Genomic DNA, 17431 nt, shown 5'->3' on the forward strand with positions numbered 1-17431 from the left:
TTAGTTATTTTACACTGATTATTTTAGTATGTTTAGATATCTGATTATCCATGAAAAGAGTATAACTTCTTCCTTTCTAATTTGTATGCCACCCATTGTTTTTTCTCTTCTAATTTCGATGACTGAAACTCTAACACAATATGAAATATTAGTAGAGATCATGAAGATGCTTGTTTTTGTTCTTTTTCTGACCTGAGTGGGAAATTCTAGTGTTTTCATGTTAGTTGTCTTTTAAATGAGTGGAGAGATCATATCATTTTTCTCCTTAGCCCTATTATGATGACTATATATAGAGTATATTTTCTAATATTGAACCATGCCTGCATTTTTGGATTAAGCCCCCCAAATGGTCATAATTTCCTTTCTAAATATGCTATTGGGTACTGTTTGCCAATATTTTTGTAATTTTAAAATTTGTATTCGTAAGTGAGGCTGTAATTTTTCTTTTTGTGTGGTCTGCCAGGTTTGGGGATCACCTTTATACTTACTTCATATAACACATTTGGAAGATTTTTGGAGAAGGATAAGTAGCATTAAGGATTATCTGCTCTTTAAAGAATTATCTAAGGAAAAAAATTGGATCCTGCTGTATTTTTTTCTTATGGAGTCTTTAAATATCTTTTCTCTTTCTTTTATAGGAATTGGTCTTTTAAAATTTTTTATCTGTATTGGGATTAATTTTGATGAGTTTAAGAGCCTGAATTACTTGAGATCAGAACCATGTCTCTTTTGTTTACTTTTCTCAGAGGCTAGAGTTAACTGAAAAATCAGTAGTCTTACAATATGTGTGTATAGAGTACTTGTTATATAGTGTGTTAGGCATGTAGTAGAGAAAGAACAATTTAATCAACAAGTAGCATGCTTGTACTTCCTGGAAGTGTTGATGAATTGAACATATGAATTTACTTTCACTTCCTCCTAACACTTCACATAAACAATAGTAATTGATTTTTTTAATGGTTCTGTCAGTCAGCCGCTGATCCACCTTGCCCCTTACTACTTCCCAACCTTCAACTTTAATAATGAGGTGATCATAAGAGATGTAAGGTGCACCTGGCCAGGAGTTAGGGAAGCTAAAGGAGGCGATAGCCCATCTGGAATACCAGCTGGCTTGGCTGCCCCACATTTGCAACTGAAGTCAGAAGATAAGCAGCAATATGTGTCATCTGCAACAGCATCTCATGCCCTGCATTGACCTCACAGGCGTAAAATGAATGCGTGTGGTGTCACTTCCACCTTCCAAATCTCATGTAACATATCCCTCTAAATCACAGACTCTAGCAAGACCAAGGGAGAAACCCTGCAGACATTAACATGAGGGTTTCCCACAGAGTTGTCCAGCCACTTAACCCTACAATAAAGCCTATGGAGGGCAAACCACAAACGTTTGCTTAGTGCTGACACTTAGTACTGACCACTGTTAAATACGAGAGGACCACACAAGATTACCTGACATCCCAGAAAAGAGTCTAACATGCCAGATAAAACAGAGGCCAAAATAATCACAAAACAGTGAGCCAATTAAGCATGTGAGCACATAGACACACACACACCCCTACCTTGGAGGAAATAATGTACACAGAAAGAAGAAAATTTTCTAAAAAACTATACTACAATTAATATTTTCAGAGATTTTAGAGATATATTTCATCAATGAATCAAGAATTGCATGCTGTTAAAAAGAGAGTATTCAGAAGTGGTGGGGGGTGAGGAAAGCCTCCAGGGGATTTAAACCTGGGAATGCCCCAAATGTCCTACAATGGCTTAACTGTTAAACATGCCGCCAGTAAAACAGCCAAAACCTGGGAGTGACCCAAATGTCCTATGATGGGTTAACTGCTAAACAAACTGTGGTATATCCATACCATGGGATGCCACTCAGCAATTAAACAGAAATAAACTATTGGTGCATGAAACAACTCAAGTGGATTTCGAGGGAATTGTGCTGTGGGAAGAAGCTAGTTTCAAGAGGGAATGTCCAGCATGATGGTGGGGAGATGGCCAGAGGAGACAGCTATGTGCCAGGTGGGATGCATACCAGTCCAGATTGCCACAGATCAGAAAGATCCAGAAGATAATTTTTCAAAGAAGTTGAAATCCATAGAATACCTGAAATGTCCAAATATTTAAAAAATAATAATAATTATTTCTAATAATATATGTTTTCAAACATACACAAAAAGATAGAATAGTATAATTGTCCCCAATGTACCCTCCCCTATTTCAGCATTTATCAGTAGGCTACCATTTTTGTTTCCACTATGCCCCTCTTTGTTTCCGATGAAGTATTTTAACAAACAGATTGTGGACATAATCATTTTACTACAAATCCCTAAGTATGTATCTCTGACAAAGATGAACGTTTTATCTTTTAGAACATAACCACACTACCATTATCATAGACAAGCAAAATTTTAAAAATATTTAAAGATACCAAATCTGATTTTAATTTTTCTGGTTCTCTTAATTTTGTGTTTGCTTTGTTGGAATCAGGATCTTGACAAGGTCCATACACAGTGTTTGACTGATATGTTTCCTGCATTTCTATCCCCCTTTTTGCCATTTATTTGTTGAAGAGACTGAGTCAGATGTTCCCAGAATCTGAATTTAACTGATTGTGTTTTTATAATGTTGAGTGTGTTTCTTTACCTCTTACTGTGAGTTAGTGTTTAAATCTCAGGGCTTGATTAGATTCAACTTCAAATTTTTGGCAAGAATGTATCTTAGGTGGTGCTGTGTATTTCTTATTACCTCATGTTGCAGGCATCTTGATAATCACTTTTGGGTGTGTTGAGATTGATTGGTGAGTTTGGGTATTGTTAATTTAATCCATCCACTAAAAAAGGACCCCCTCAACTTTTCATCTAATGATTTAGCAATCCTTCATAATTATTTTCTAATTCTTTATTTCATTGGTCTTTATTTCATTCTGCTGAGGGCAGAATCATGAAATGATTGTTGTCTTAAGTCAGTTCTGGAGTGGTCTGTAACGTGGCAATGCATAACTGATAACGCAGGTACTAGAGATGAAACAAGATTACCAAATAGTGGTTATTGTTGAAGCTAGTTGTGATATCAGGTTTATTTTATTACTCTCTGTGCTCTTTGCATGTATTTGGATTTTTTGTGATAAAAAGTTAAGAAGAAAATACTGAATTTAAATATCACTTGAAATAATTTGTAGTTAAATTCATTTAGTTTCCTTTCCATATTTATGAATTGCACCTTTTCTTCTAGTATATTTAATTTTGATTTTTTGTTTTTAAAAATATTTATATTGATTCAAAGTTAAAAATATGGCATATTCAGAAAGGCCTAGTTTCTGTCTCTGTCCCCTTTCTCCCATTCTTTCTCTCTTCATAGGTATCCATTTAAATTAGTTTTCACCTGAATATTTTGGAAGGCATTTTAGAGAGTTGTTAGTGAATTTATAGTTAAATTTGTGATATATACCTAGAAAATAAGGCAAATAAGAAGAAGAGTAAGACAGTTATTAATTTCTAGAAAAATGAAATTGTGTTCAGGAAAGGAAACAACCACATTCGTGAATAGCATGCTTTCTGTTGTATTAGCGTAAACAGTAATGATTGATCTAACTAAAATTGTGATCCTATTATATTGGCAGTATGTAGAAACCGAAAGTTCTTTGTATGTGAGGAGAGGTGATGAAAAAAGCTAAATTCTCATCTTTCCTATTGGTAAGTGAATAGATGACCTATAAATATGGAAAATCAAGAAGTAGCAGTATAGACATACAATTTAGAGATACAATAGTCAATACCAAAAGAATAAGCTAAGAAATAAATGTCATCATCTCTGCACAGAAGGGAGGTAAGGCCTATTGGTTTTTCTTAACAAGTCTTGTGATTCATGAAAAAAAATTAAGTAAGCAAAACATTGACAAAAAGTAAGAGGTGACATAGCATGAAACAATTTAACATTAATGATAATAATAGTTTATATTTATCAAGCACTTCCTACGTGCCAAGTACTATGCTAAGTGTTGAACGTGGATTATCTCTGAATCCTTACTTCAGTTGTATTAGATAGACTCTTTTTTTATGCCTATAACTGCATGAGAGAATTAATGCTTTGAGAGTATATTAGCTCTTTACTGCTGCATGATGAATTACAGCAAAAGTTATCCTCTGGAAACAACAGACATTATTACTTCATAGTTTCTGTGGGTCCTTGAGCAACTTGGCTGGGTAGTTCTGGCCCAGTCCTTTGGGGCTGCCTTCAAGGTGTCAGCCAGGGCTACTGTCACTTCAGTTAAAACTCTGGAGAGAAGCTTCCAGGCTCATGCTGTGGACCTCTTCAAAGGGTTACCTCAGGACCTAGCAGTCAGTTTCTCCAAAAGCAGGTGCTCCAGAAGAACCCGAGTTGGAAGCCATGTGTCTTTTTACAACCTGGTCTTGACAATGACATCATCTTCTGTCAGAAGCATGTCAGTAAGTCTAGACCACACTCAAGGGGAGGGTGTGAATGCCAAGAGGTGCTGATGAGTTATCTTAGAGGTTGCCAGGTGTGTTATCAGATTGTGACACACACCTTGGTGTGTCATCAGGTTTAGGTCAGGTTTAAGCTATATGTTATGCTCAATATGCAGGGTGCAAACTGACACTCCCATGGACCCACAGCTTCAGAAACAATGTATGACTGCAAGGGAGAATTACATGAGTACAAGGATCACCTTGAATTCACTCTAATTTATACAAAGTCAAAGCCTCTCAAGCTTTAGAACTTTATTTGTAATGAATTATTTGAAGCGCCCCTCACACTTGATCATGTCAAACTACAGCTTCGTATTCCTGGGCTGGGACATTAGTCACAGGGGCATGGTAGTTAAGGTGAGGAGTTAGTGCTCTATCTTTAAAACTGTTAGGAGCCACTGAAGTGTTTTCAACACAGGAGGATGACATAATATTGGACGCGTACCTGCTGCTCTGAGCTACATTATTTTGTCTCAAGCATCAGACAACATTCTACTTTCTCATCTGTGAAGCAGCAGATCCTCCTTTCCACCCTACCAAATTCATTCATGTGGGTGTAATGAGATTTATAAATTTCTTTTACCTTCAGACTGTTCAAAGTATCCCATCTCAGGACAGCTGTGTCTGCCTCTCTCTGAGCACATAAAGATCTTTATGGCTGTAACCAGGCTACGAGCTTTCTAAGGCACAGACTCATTGCCACATCCTTGGTCTGTTGTTAGGTGCCCACCACACTGTTGACACATATGAGGAACTCAGTAAATGCTTGTTAAGTCAAAATGGACTAAACCTGATTGGACACCTACTATATGTTAGTTATTGTGCTGAGTTCTGGGTATATAGAAATAAGACCGTGTCATTTTACTTTATAAATGAAAAGTCATGACTGTATATTCAGTTTTACATTCACTAATCAAACATTTTGTTATTGAGGTATAGTTAATGTACAATGTTGTGTTAGTTTCAAGTGTACAAAAAAGGGATTCAGATATACATATATATATATATATATATTATTTTTCAGATTTTTTTCCCTTATAGATTATTACAAAATATTGAGTATAGTTCCCTGTGCTCTCCAGTAGGTCCTTGTTGGTTATCTATTTTATATTTAGGAGTGTGTACATATTAATCCCAAACTCCTAATTCATCTCTCCACCTCACCCTTTCCTCTTTGGTAAACATAAATTTGTTTTCTCTGTCTGTGAGTCTGTTTCTGTTTTGCAAATAAGTTCATTTGTGCATTTTTTTAGGTTCCATATATAAGTGATATCATATGATATTTGTCTTTCTCTATCTGACTTACTTTGCCTAGTATGATAATCTCTAGGTCCATCCATGGTGCTGCAAATGGCATTATTTCATTCTTTTTAATGGCTGAGTAATATTCCATTGTGTGTATATATATATATATATATATATATATATATATATATATATATATATATATATATAACATTTTCTTTATCCATTCCTCTGTTGATGGACATTTATGTTGCTTCCATGACCTGGCTATTGTAAGCAGCACTGCAATGAACATTGGGGTGCATGTATCTTTTTGAATTAGAGTTTTCTCCAGATATATGCCCAGGAGTGGGATTGCTGGATCATATGGTAGCTCTATTTTTAGTTTTTTAAGGCACCTCCATACTGTTCATCTTAGTGACTGCGCCAATTTACATTCCCACCAACAGTTTAATAAGAGGGTTCCTTTTTCTCCACTCCCTCTCCAGCATTTATTATTTGTACATTTTTAACTTTTGATCTCCCACTGTGAGTGTGGCATTCTGCTAGATGCTGGAACACAGCCTCAAACTACACACTGCCACCACTCTTAAAGATTCTGTAACTATTGCAGGAGACAGAACAGTGTATGATGCCCTAGCTTCACAGCTGTGCAAGTGTAGGGGAAGGACAGACACATCAGCATAGGGAAGGGCTGTTTAAGAGGGAAGGGGAGACATTTTGGAGGATGTAAACTCGGAGTTGTTTAGAAGAATGAACATTAGGATGAATGGAGGATGCAAGCCCATCAAACATTGGGGCACTAATTTGTTAAGGCTTGGGGAGAAAGTTGAGGTTATAGGAGAAAGGAAAGAAATCACAATTGAAAGTAAATATAATAGGTAGGAGTTACTGATCCTCCAAAGGGATATGCAGAGCCAAGCCAAGTTTCTTCTCTGCTGCATTTGTGTCTTTCCAGCCCTCTATGAGCAATCCTGCGAGGTGTACAGGCACCACGGCAACACAGCTGGTTTCTTCTACATCGACTCAGATGGCAGTGGGACGCTGGGACCTTTCCAAGTGTACTGCAACATCACAGGTAAGGGTGCAGAATTCCTACTCACGCTTCATGTCACTACGTGATGCAAAGGGAAATCCACTGGAAGGGGACACTTGTATAAATAAAAATTTAAAGGACCAACTTCAGAGGGGAAATGGTATTTAGGTAAATAATAGGATTTAGCAGCTAGGTTATTTTCATGAGAGAAGAAAACCTGTTAATGGTCTTGACAAGGTTCCACTGAACCAAGAATTAAATATCAAGCATTTTCTGCAGGGCTGAACAAGGTCATGTCTCTCTTAAAATGCAAAAACAGAAAGAGAAGGAAAATAACCCAACAGACAAAAAAACAAAAGTTAAAATCAATAGAAAGCCCTGATTCAGGAAGTGGGAAAGCTTGATTCAGGTCTGGCTCTGAGGACCGTGTGACTCCGAGGGTCACTGTGAGCTTCAATTCTGCATCAGTGAAATGGAAATAGTAGTTCCTGCTTCTTAGAGTTGTGAGGATGAAACAAAATCATCTGTATTGCTGTAACTAGCCAGGGTAGTTATCCCGCAGATGCCTAACCAAAACACTGAGCTATTTCTATTTTCCCTGGCAATCTCATAATATCTTGCCACTTTTTTCTAAAGTGCCTACGGACGTATTAAGAGCCAATTATTACATGGGTTTAGAAGCAGCATGTGATCACTAATTTATTCTTAAAAAAATAATTCCACACCCCAAACCTGATGTAATATTTATTTAAAAATATAGCAATGCAAGCACTCCCTCTGTTTAGAATGTCAGTTGGCACATACACATTTTTTGTTTGTTTGTTTTGAGCACTGGCCTTCGGAGACACCAGCAGAATCATGTAATGAAGAAGAAAAGTAGGAACCTATTAAGGCTCTGAGTCCTCAGGCCCCAGACTTCACTGCAACAGGGTGACCACACCTGTGGAGGTCTGTCTATAGTCAGACACTGTCCTGGCCACACAGGATATGCAGAGAAATAAGGCATAGTCATTGTCATTCATGAGGCAGTAAAATCAGGGAAAATAGCATGCAGTATCACAGGTAGAAATGCAAGCAAGCCATTGCCAAAATGGTGATTGAGGACATTTAGCAGTAATTTGCCCATCTGAATACAAAAGGCCCCAGGTTTTCTGCAGAAAATGGTAGTTACATGGAATTGGATGCCATTTCATTTCATTTCCATCATACTTCATCTCTTCAAGATGTATGCTAGCTGCTTCTCAATAGCCCTATAACATAATTAGAAATCACGTTACTGTTTTCTTTTCACGGTTGTACCAGCCTATAATGTTCAACAACCTGGTCAAGAAGTAGGCTTCTCCGTGGATCTTGGTTATTTTCAAAATTAATTAACATATGGCTCTCTGGGGAATCATGCTAAAAATAGACTTTGCAGACCCAGAAATTCTAAATTCAGTGAATGTACTTCTATTGAGCTTTCCAAATGATACTGATGCAGTTTGTCCCCAGTCCACAATTTACAAAAGAAGGAGGAAGTGTTTTGCTTGCAGAACAAGGCAAAGGAGATCAGTGCCTGCTGAGTGATGGGTGTGACAAATAATAAGAGGATTTGTGGTAATGGCATCAATGACTCAGCTCCTACCGTCTTTGGGAACTGAACTGAGAGTTTACAAATATCATCTCTTTAATTCTTGGCAACAAAAATATGAGGCGGATATTTTTAACTCTATCTTACATAGAAGGAAAGAGCACATGAGAATTTCATGACTTGCTTGAGATAATAAATCCTGGGACTAATAGTCAAGACTCAGGAAGCAAACAAGACCTTCTGGTGCAGCAATAATCTATATCACTAAAACATTAATTGGATACTTTGTATTGCTTATGTTTTGCTTGAAGCCATGCTTTTATTTTTGTTATAAAAATAATCAATGCTAATTATGGAAACTTTAAGGAAAAGAAGAAAAGTCTGAAGAAATGTTAAAGTCACCTACAAACCGCAATCCAGGGATTGCTATTGATATTTGATTGTTAGAATTTCCTTGGGACTTTTTGCTATGAATGCATATGTGTGTTTTTCTATGAATGTATAGGTTCTTAAATGTATATTTTTACACCATGCATTTAAGACACAAGCATAGACATCCTATTTTCATTAAAATATATAGTTTGAAATTAAAATACATACATTAAGTATAGCTTGACAAATTTAACTCTCCAAAATAATGTAAGTAGAATGACACTGATTCAGAGATGTCATTTACATGAAATGCTCTGCCTCTCTTTGGAAAGACTTCTCTCGGGATTTATGTTTGATATTTTGTCCAGGAATGGCTAAAGATGAATGTTTATGTATATTAAATGTTGTCGTTTTGCTGATGTGATGCTGAAGGCATCAGGACCTCTGAGTTATGTCCCAAAATTGATAGGGTGCGTTGTGCACGATTGGGGATTTCTTTGAAATATGCTTTTCTGGTCACATGCAATTGCAAACTATATAGGTGTTTGGTTTTGTTTTTGTTTTCTTAAAATACCTGTACAAGTAAAAGCCAACTTCCTTGTAGGCGAATTACATCCATATTTAACTGACAAACATTTTTAATGCCTAAATATAACGATAATGAAATACATAATTTTTTATTTGTCAGTATTAACTGTTCTTAAATTGAGTGACTTACGACACTAGGAAAAGTGTGACAAAGTGGTCCAGGGAAGAGAGGAAGGGGGAGGGAGAGGAGGAGGGAGGGAGGAGAAGGGGGAACAGAAGGAGGGAGGAAATGGCCAGAGAAGACTTGCTGTGTGTTTAACTCCGGTTTCTAAGAGCACAAAGCCACTGGTCTCTGCACTTTACAGAGGTATTCCTGGGGCATAACACAGAGAGTGTAAACCAAGCTGGGACGCAGGGAACCTGGGCTCTCTCTCTTACTGCTCTTTGTGCCAGTCGGCTGGGTGCTCCCAGCCTGGCTGTGCATCTCAAAAATAAGGATCTGGAGCTAAGGGGGCCCTCAGGCCTCCCTCATTTAGAACTCCCTGCGAGATCATTTGAGGTTCCAAAGAAAAGGAGAAGTTTCCCCTAAGTCTGCAGATACTTGCAAATGGATGTCATCAGGGTAAAGGGCGGGTTTTAGTTGTGGAAAACTGTAAATCTGAATCCCAGCTGCCTCGCATCTCTCTTTACAGTGTACCCTGGGGGTAGTTCCTCATTTCTATAGGTGAGGTGGCACCTTGCCCCTCCCGGGAGATTTAAGTCTGTGCATCTTACCTGCCACGGGGTGATCCTGGGGAGATGAGGGCCGCGAGTGCTCAGCGAACAGCTGCCCTCTTTGGTGTAAGGCAGTGTGATATCTGCATGGGGACAGTAGGACAAATTATAGGAGTAACTTAGGGGGTGATTAGGCTTATCGGTAAAGTGGACTGAATCTAGGCTTCTACAGATTTCGACAGGGTGCCATAACCCGGGCTGCATTCTGACACTAGGGGGTAGGAGAGAAGGATGAGAAAGATAGAGTTAAGTTTCTTCAGGAATACACACTTGGCCTACTTTTAACCTATCTCTAAATGATGTACAGTTCATTTCAGCTCAATGTAAATTTGCACATTTCAGGCACTGCACAAACTGCAAAGGGTACACAATCGTGTCTGTCTTAGTCTCTTTGGGCTGGTCTAGCAACGTTCCACAAATTGAGTGCCTTCCAAAACCCCAGGAGTATATTGTCTCACAGTTCTCGAGAGCAGAAGACCAAAATCAAGGTGCCAGCAGGGCCACAACCCCTCTGAAACCTGTAGGGGAGTCTCCTTCCTGGCCTCTCCCTAGTGTCTGGCAGTTTGCTTGACCCATGGGTGCTCCTGGGCTCCTAGAAGCAGCCCCTCGATCTCTGCATCCCTGGGACTGTCTCCCTGCTTCTGTGTGATTACATCATAGTGACATTTTCCCCTCACATGTCTGTGTGTCTGTTTCCTCTTTTCTTATAAGGACACCAGTCATGTCGGCTTAGGGCCCAACCTAATGGAGTATGACATTATCTTAATTTGATTACATGTGTGAAGAATCTATTTCCCATTAAGGCCTTGCACATTCACAGGTACAGAGTGTTAGGTCTTTAAGCGATCATTTTGGGGGACACAGTTCAACACATAACAGTATTATTTCAGTCTCCTCCACAGGCTAATCATGGAAAAGACACAGCAACAATTAAATTATCTTGACAAGGATAGCGCATGTGTAGTGTGTGTTGAGAGCCCACAAGAGGGGCACCTGAACCAGCCACTCGTGGAAGAGCTATCAGGCAGGCAGGAAACGTCGCTAAGAGCTGGATGGAGGGTAGGAACTGGCCAGAAGAAGACACAAAGGAAGGCATTCCCAGGAAGAGCAAATGAATGTCAGGAACAAGGTTCCAGGCTCCCTTGATCCTGCACGTTTGTGGGGACCACCCAACTCACCAGGATGAGTTGCTAGTTTAGAACGCTGAAAAATGCATGTACCTGAATGACTAGAAAATAAAAGGATCACAGTGACTTGATTAGGGACAAGCAGAAGTTTCTGAAGATCCATAATCTGAACTATAGTTTCCCAGCAAGGAAATCGGCTATCTTAATTCCAGGGAAAAGAAGATTTTTTTTTTCAATTTAATTTAATTTTTACTTTATATTGGAGTGCAATTGATTTACAATGTTGTGTTAATTTCAGGTATACAACAAAGTGATAAATATACATATATCCATTCTTTTTCAGATTCTTTTCCCATACAGGTTATTACAGAATGAGTAGAGTTCCCTGTGCTATACAGTAGGACCTCGTTGGTTCTCTATTTTATATATAGTAGTGTGTATACGTTAATCCCAAACTCCAGTTTTTATCAGATCATTCTTGAGCATGCCAGACTATTTAGCTGACCCTGAAGGAAAGATGAGCAACCTTCTGAGTACCAACAACAAGCCACCATCCTCAGGTTATACACGGTCTTTAGCACTGTTCCGCTCCCTGGAGGACCGGATCTGGCTTACATTAGGGACTGTTTACAAAGAGATGAATGTACAAGAAGAAATGATGGGAATATACTGTACTATAGAGCTAGTAACAAAGGAGATGTTCCCACCATCAGGTCCATGGAGGTGAGGGGAGGGCATTTCGCCAGAGCAAGAAGGAGGGCAGGATGTGAAGAAGCCGTGCCTTGAGGCAGCTGTGATGTGTTTGGGAACAGCCATCAAGGAGCTTGGGGAGTAACCTCAGTCTCTCCTCACCCCTTCCAGTCTCCTTCCTAGGTTTCCATCGAGCGAATTCCACTAGAATTCAGAAGGCAAGGGCACTTATTGGTGTAATGCCTTTAGTCAGCCTTCCTGGGCACAGAGAAGGCTTTAGAAGGATGGAAAGTACATCTAGTGGGGCAAATGGAAAATATATTGTCTATAAAGAACTGTCCAAAGAAACCTGGGGGAAAAATGATTTGAATTCATCAAGGATCAAGGATGGTGGTGAGGTGGGCGTGGTGAGTGAAATCCACAAACCATGCAAATATATGAAGCATGGACTTGTCCATTAGATTCCCACCTGAAGCAGAAAGGACCGCCGTTTGCAGGTTCAGTCGAAGCGAGGTTAAGATGAATGCAAAAAACATACATGAAGGAGAGACTTTGAGAGCTAACTTACTCTAAAAGTTGATAAGCCACTCAAGTGATGAATAATTAAGGGGAGGACTTCCCTGGTGGCACAGTGGTTGAGAGTCCACCTGCCGATGCAGGGGACGCAGGTTTGTGCCCCAGTCCGGGAAGATCCCACATGCCACGGAGCGGCTGGGTCTGTGAGCCATGGCTGCTGAGCCTGTGCATCCAGAGCCTGTGCTCTGCAACAGGAGAGGCCACAACAGTGAGAGGCCAGCATATCGAAAAAAATAAATAAATAAAAATAATTAAGGGGCAAGTGGACAACTAAGGGAAACCGTGACATATGCCAGAATGTAATGTTTTGTTCAAACGGCATCTGGGTTCCATGCCACTACCTGGTGGTAAAAGTCCCCTTAACCTGAATGTGGACAGTTTCAGCCAATGACGTAAAGATTGTGATCATCCTTGGCTACACCGGTCTAGTTGGGCAAGTAAGGAGGGATGCATTTGAGACAACAAGGAATCTAGTAGGACTCAGAATTGTATTGCTGGATGAAAATGAATGTAAGGTAGACTCACAGGATAGGTTAGATGCCATCTGGAAGTGAGGAAGTGCTGGTCACGGGGATCAATGCAAAGGGAAAGAGAGGAGTGGAGAAAGAGCAGGGTGCAGGAAGGAGCTGGAATTAGCGAACATCTGAGGTACCTGTACAGGAAGTGGGTGTTGATGATAAACGAGAATGTGGTAGGTATATCCTCAACTTGGCTGAGTTATGATGTCCAGATATTTGGTCAGACATTATCATTAATGCTTCTGTGAAGGGTTTTTTTAGATGAGATGAACACTTAAATCAGTGGACTTTGAGTAAAGCAGAATACCCTCCAAAATGTAGGTGGGCCTCGTTCAATCAGTTGAAGGTCTTAACAGAACAAAAACTGACCTCCCCCAAGCAAGAAGAAAGTCAGCCAGCAGACTGTCTTCTGTCTTTGGGATTGAACTGCAGCTGTTTGCTAGGTCTCCAGCCTCCTGGTCTACCCTGCAGATTTTGGACTTACCAAGCCTCTACAGTCTTGTGAGCCAATTATACACTGGAAAAAAAATATATATGGTTTTTATATCCTGTTGGTTATGTTTCTCTGGAGAACCTTGACTCATGCACTTGGTACCTACAGGTTGGGTGTGCTCTCCTCTCATTTTCTGAATACTTCTACCATGACACTGATCACACTGCATTATAACCACTGATGTTTACTTCTGTGTTCCATGGGACTGTGAGGTCCTGGATGGAAAATGAGAGACAGAGTGTCAGGAATTCCTAGATCTACTTTTACACGTACTCTAAGGAGGCCAGTGTAAATGGACTGCTGAGAAATCATAGCCAAACTGAAGATTAATTTCTGCCTTTCTCTATTTTTTCTTTCCACTTCCCATAATTTATCTTAGACTGAGGCCCTGACCCATTACATCAATGACAGTTTGGAACCATGGATATTGCCTTAATGTCTACTCTTAACTGGGCTTGAGTCATTCCTACTATTTGCAACCTCTTCTGCAAGTCCAAGAGTGAAAAGTGTCCTGCTACTCATTGCCCCCAAGACCTCTCACTGCTATGCAGCCTCCACAAACCCTTTCTTTTCTCCAAACGTAAGAATGAGTAGTGGGAGGAACACGTTTTGGAGTCACATTGGAGTTCCTATTTTAGTGCTGGTACATTCTAGCCATGTGACCTTGGACAAGTCATTTAACATTTCTGGATCTTGGTTTCCTTATCAGGAAGATGGAGAATAAACATGTCTTCATTTCGAGATTAATCTGAGGAATAGAATATATCTGCAAAGTTCCTAGCCCCCAAATGTAGATGATCAGGAAACAGAGTAGCCAAATATCATGATGTAATATTAACCATGACCTCTTTCACTCTCACTGCTGTTCTAGTGGTATAGATAACATCTATAAGGCCATCCGAGTTGCAAAAGATAGCTATTTCCTCTTGCCAGAAATATTGTCTTTATTCCTTCTGCATTGCCATGAGATTTCAGAGACTGGAGGGATTTCTAGGAGCCTGGAGGGAGCATTTCTGAGGGGAAGCTTCCCGTATCAATAAAGCAGAATTAGAAGGGTGAGGCACTCTGAGAAGATTTTCCTTAGAACTTGACGTTTCAACTCATTCAACTGTTTACATTTTGCCATTTTGAATGTTAACAGGACACCTTGTCAACATGTTAAAAGATGTTTCCCAGCCACACACTGTTCTTCCTCTGTGCAGTACAATTGCATGTTGAGATGCAAAATTGTCCAGAACCACTAACAAAAACACAGTTATTTCCCGTCTTGATGGATACAATGCCGTTTCGTGTATCTAGACCTGTACAGCTATCATCAGGCATTGCAAGAAGTTTGCAAGGAAGGTTTAGTCAAATCTTGAAAGCAAAACTTGTTTTCCTTCTCAAAGAGCTCCTAATGCATTTTCAAACCACCTTGCAAGTTTCCATATCTTAACATTCTTGCTATTATGAGGCTCTGTTTCTCACTCCTTTGGCAGCAGGCTCTGGCTTCATTAAAACTCATCAAAGCATGCATAATGGAGTAGGCAGAGAAGCTGCAATTAAAGTCTCTCCAATATTCCTGTACATAAGTATGCAATGGGATTGCAGGTAATAGATTATCATCCAAGTCACTGACAGAAAGAAAGGAATGTGTCCATTCGGTTTGGTCTGACAGTTGTTGGCCTTGCTTCCCAAAGTAAGAGCAACATCACTGAGTTTACAGTTTTATGTATGGCCTGCACAAGGGTATGAAAGTGTACAGGAAACAAGAGTTACCCATGACATAGGATGAGACCACTTACTTATGGCACATTTATTTCTCCCTGAACTTCTTAGTGCATTGTTAATTTTCTGCAGCTTTTTTTACACCAAAGAGAAGTAGAATTCAATTGTTGGTCCCATGTACATTTGTAATTAAGTTTTGTCTTGGTATCTCCTACTGGCTGATTTCTACCCCCGAACACTCTACTGCTAGCACACACACACACACACACACACACACACACACACATGCACACACACACACACACACACACACACACACACACACACCAAAAAGGAAGTATTAGCTTCCATTGCCCTGCCAAATTCTTCTACAAGGACAAGCTGGGCTCAAGTTCTCAAGTTTGTTTTCTTAATCATATTTTGGATAGCCATCATTGCAGAAGTACTGTTGCCAAAAAATTGTGACTTGATTACAGGCTGTAAAACTGTGCCAAATATCTACTGGGCACAGGACTAGTTCAAGATGCATCACTGTGAAGTAGCTGGAATATTGTTCTCTTTTTACAAATGTGCTAATGAGGTTAGTAAGTTATATGAAGAGGATTCCAATTAGAGCCATCAGATCTAAGTTTTTTGCTATGTCTGGTATGCAGTACTTCTTATAAAAGGGGTCTAAAGCATGGGAGACAACCTTCTTCTCTTTGAATCATTATGCATTGGTTGTCTGCTCTGGCCAGGCACTGACAAGGCACTGAGGATATAGAAGTGATTAAGACACGGTCCCCCAAGTCCACAGAATTTATCATCTCATGTCCTTGTGGTAAGAAAACACCCGGATCTTTCCCACTCTGATTCATAATTCACACAACAGCAAGAGTGATGCTTTAAAAACGGATCTGACCATGCTTCCTCATCCCCTTCCCCTTCTACCTGTGCAAACTCCAAGCTCCTTACTCATGGCTTACAATTTTTGAAGGACATTGTTGTATAATGTGTTCATATGCATTAATTAAAAGTCTTAGGACAATGCCTGGTATTTATTACATCCTCCAAATTATGATCGTTATTATCTATTATAATTATTTAGGGGCCACAAACAAGGCCCCTGGTCTTTGTATTTCAGTCTCTTGCTCTGTACATGACGGGTGATGACAATAGCTTTTTATGATTGGTATCTAGTCAAGTTAAATGAGTTAACATTTAAACAATGTTGGAGAGTGACTGACACAGAGCAAGTGGTGGAGAAAATGTAGGTGTTTCTCCTTCTCTTCTTCCCCCTTCCTTTGGAAACATGTCGCTTCTCTGTGGGCAGCAGGTTCAGATCGATCCGGACAGGAGACCACAGGCTGTGTCCCTGGTAGCCCAAGCATCCTTTCTCGGTTGAGACTCGCTCATGGGTGACATATGCATGGTGGCTCGCTAGCAGTTTAACCAGTTGGAATAATCCTTGTGTCGTTGCTTCTATTCCAGAGGGACAATTTACTTTCTGTAAATCAAGTGTTTTCCAGAGGACTCTTTGGGGCTGAAGAATGGTCGTTCACCAGCTTAGAAGAGGGAAGCTTTTTTTAAATGTCTGTCTCCCTGTTTAATACATCATGCTGTCAGCCAAGGCGTGGGGACCACATAGAGCTTCCAGAAGGCTGGTCTCTTAGGTGAAGCTGGGGAGTGGATCTGCTTGTGTGGAAGGCCCAAGTTTTAAAGGGGTCTCTCTGGACTGGCAGCAGGTGGCATAATCTCTTGCTAAACTGGGCCATTAAAGAAAACTACTAAGTCATAAAGCTGTAGCATTACCCAGAAAGTAAAGCACTGTCACCTTTGAATTGCCATGCGTTTTCACAGGCACTTAGAGAAACGCCTTTCACACCAGCTTAGCACGCCAGTTGGCTTCAACCACAGGGGGTAAGGACAGGAGTCTCAGCACAAGGGTGGGGAGAATGATTGCAATGTGATTTCCATTGACTTATTTGCTCATTCATAAATTCACCCCCCCTTAACTAACATTTCTTGAATTCCTTTATTAAACTCTCATTTATTTACTCATTCTTTAATTCTCTCATTTATTCATTTCCACAATTATTTGTTCATGGGTTCAGTTACATTATTCATTCATTCATTCAGCCAGTCAGTTATTCAGCTGACCATCCAGGATAAGCCACTTAAATAAATTTTTCAGCACTGATGGAGATAAGCCCTAAGGTTTCAGAATGGATGCTTGTCTTGTCCTCAAGGAGCTCACAGTTCAGAAAAGGAGTCAGAATTTGTAAACAGATATTTTCCGCCTGGTGTGGAAGATAGAATAGAA

At 39.8% G+C, this 17431-nt stretch overlaps 1 protein-coding gene across 3 annotated transcripts in view; it reads left to right on the top strand.

The window, feature by feature from the left end:
* CNTNAP5 (contactin associated protein family member 5) overlaps nt 1-17431 on the top strand; it is an 866498-nt gene that overhangs the window by 591196 nt on the left and 257871 nt on the right. For all 3 annotated transcript variants that reach the window (XM_060016951.1, XM_060016952.1, XM_060016953.1), the window contains one exon: nt 6697-6816. In XM_060016951.1, coding sequence (XP_059872934.1) covers nt 6697-6816 — 120 coding nt within the window. The remainder of the gene's footprint in view (nt 1-6696; nt 6817-17431) is intronic.

This window comes from Delphinus delphis, chromosome 7 (genome assembly GCF_949987515.2).
Source record: "Delphinus delphis chromosome 7, mDelDel1.2, whole genome shotgun sequence".
In the NCBI taxonomy this organism is placed as follows: domain Eukaryota; kingdom Metazoa; phylum Chordata; class Mammalia; order Artiodactyla; family Delphinidae; genus Delphinus; species Delphinus delphis.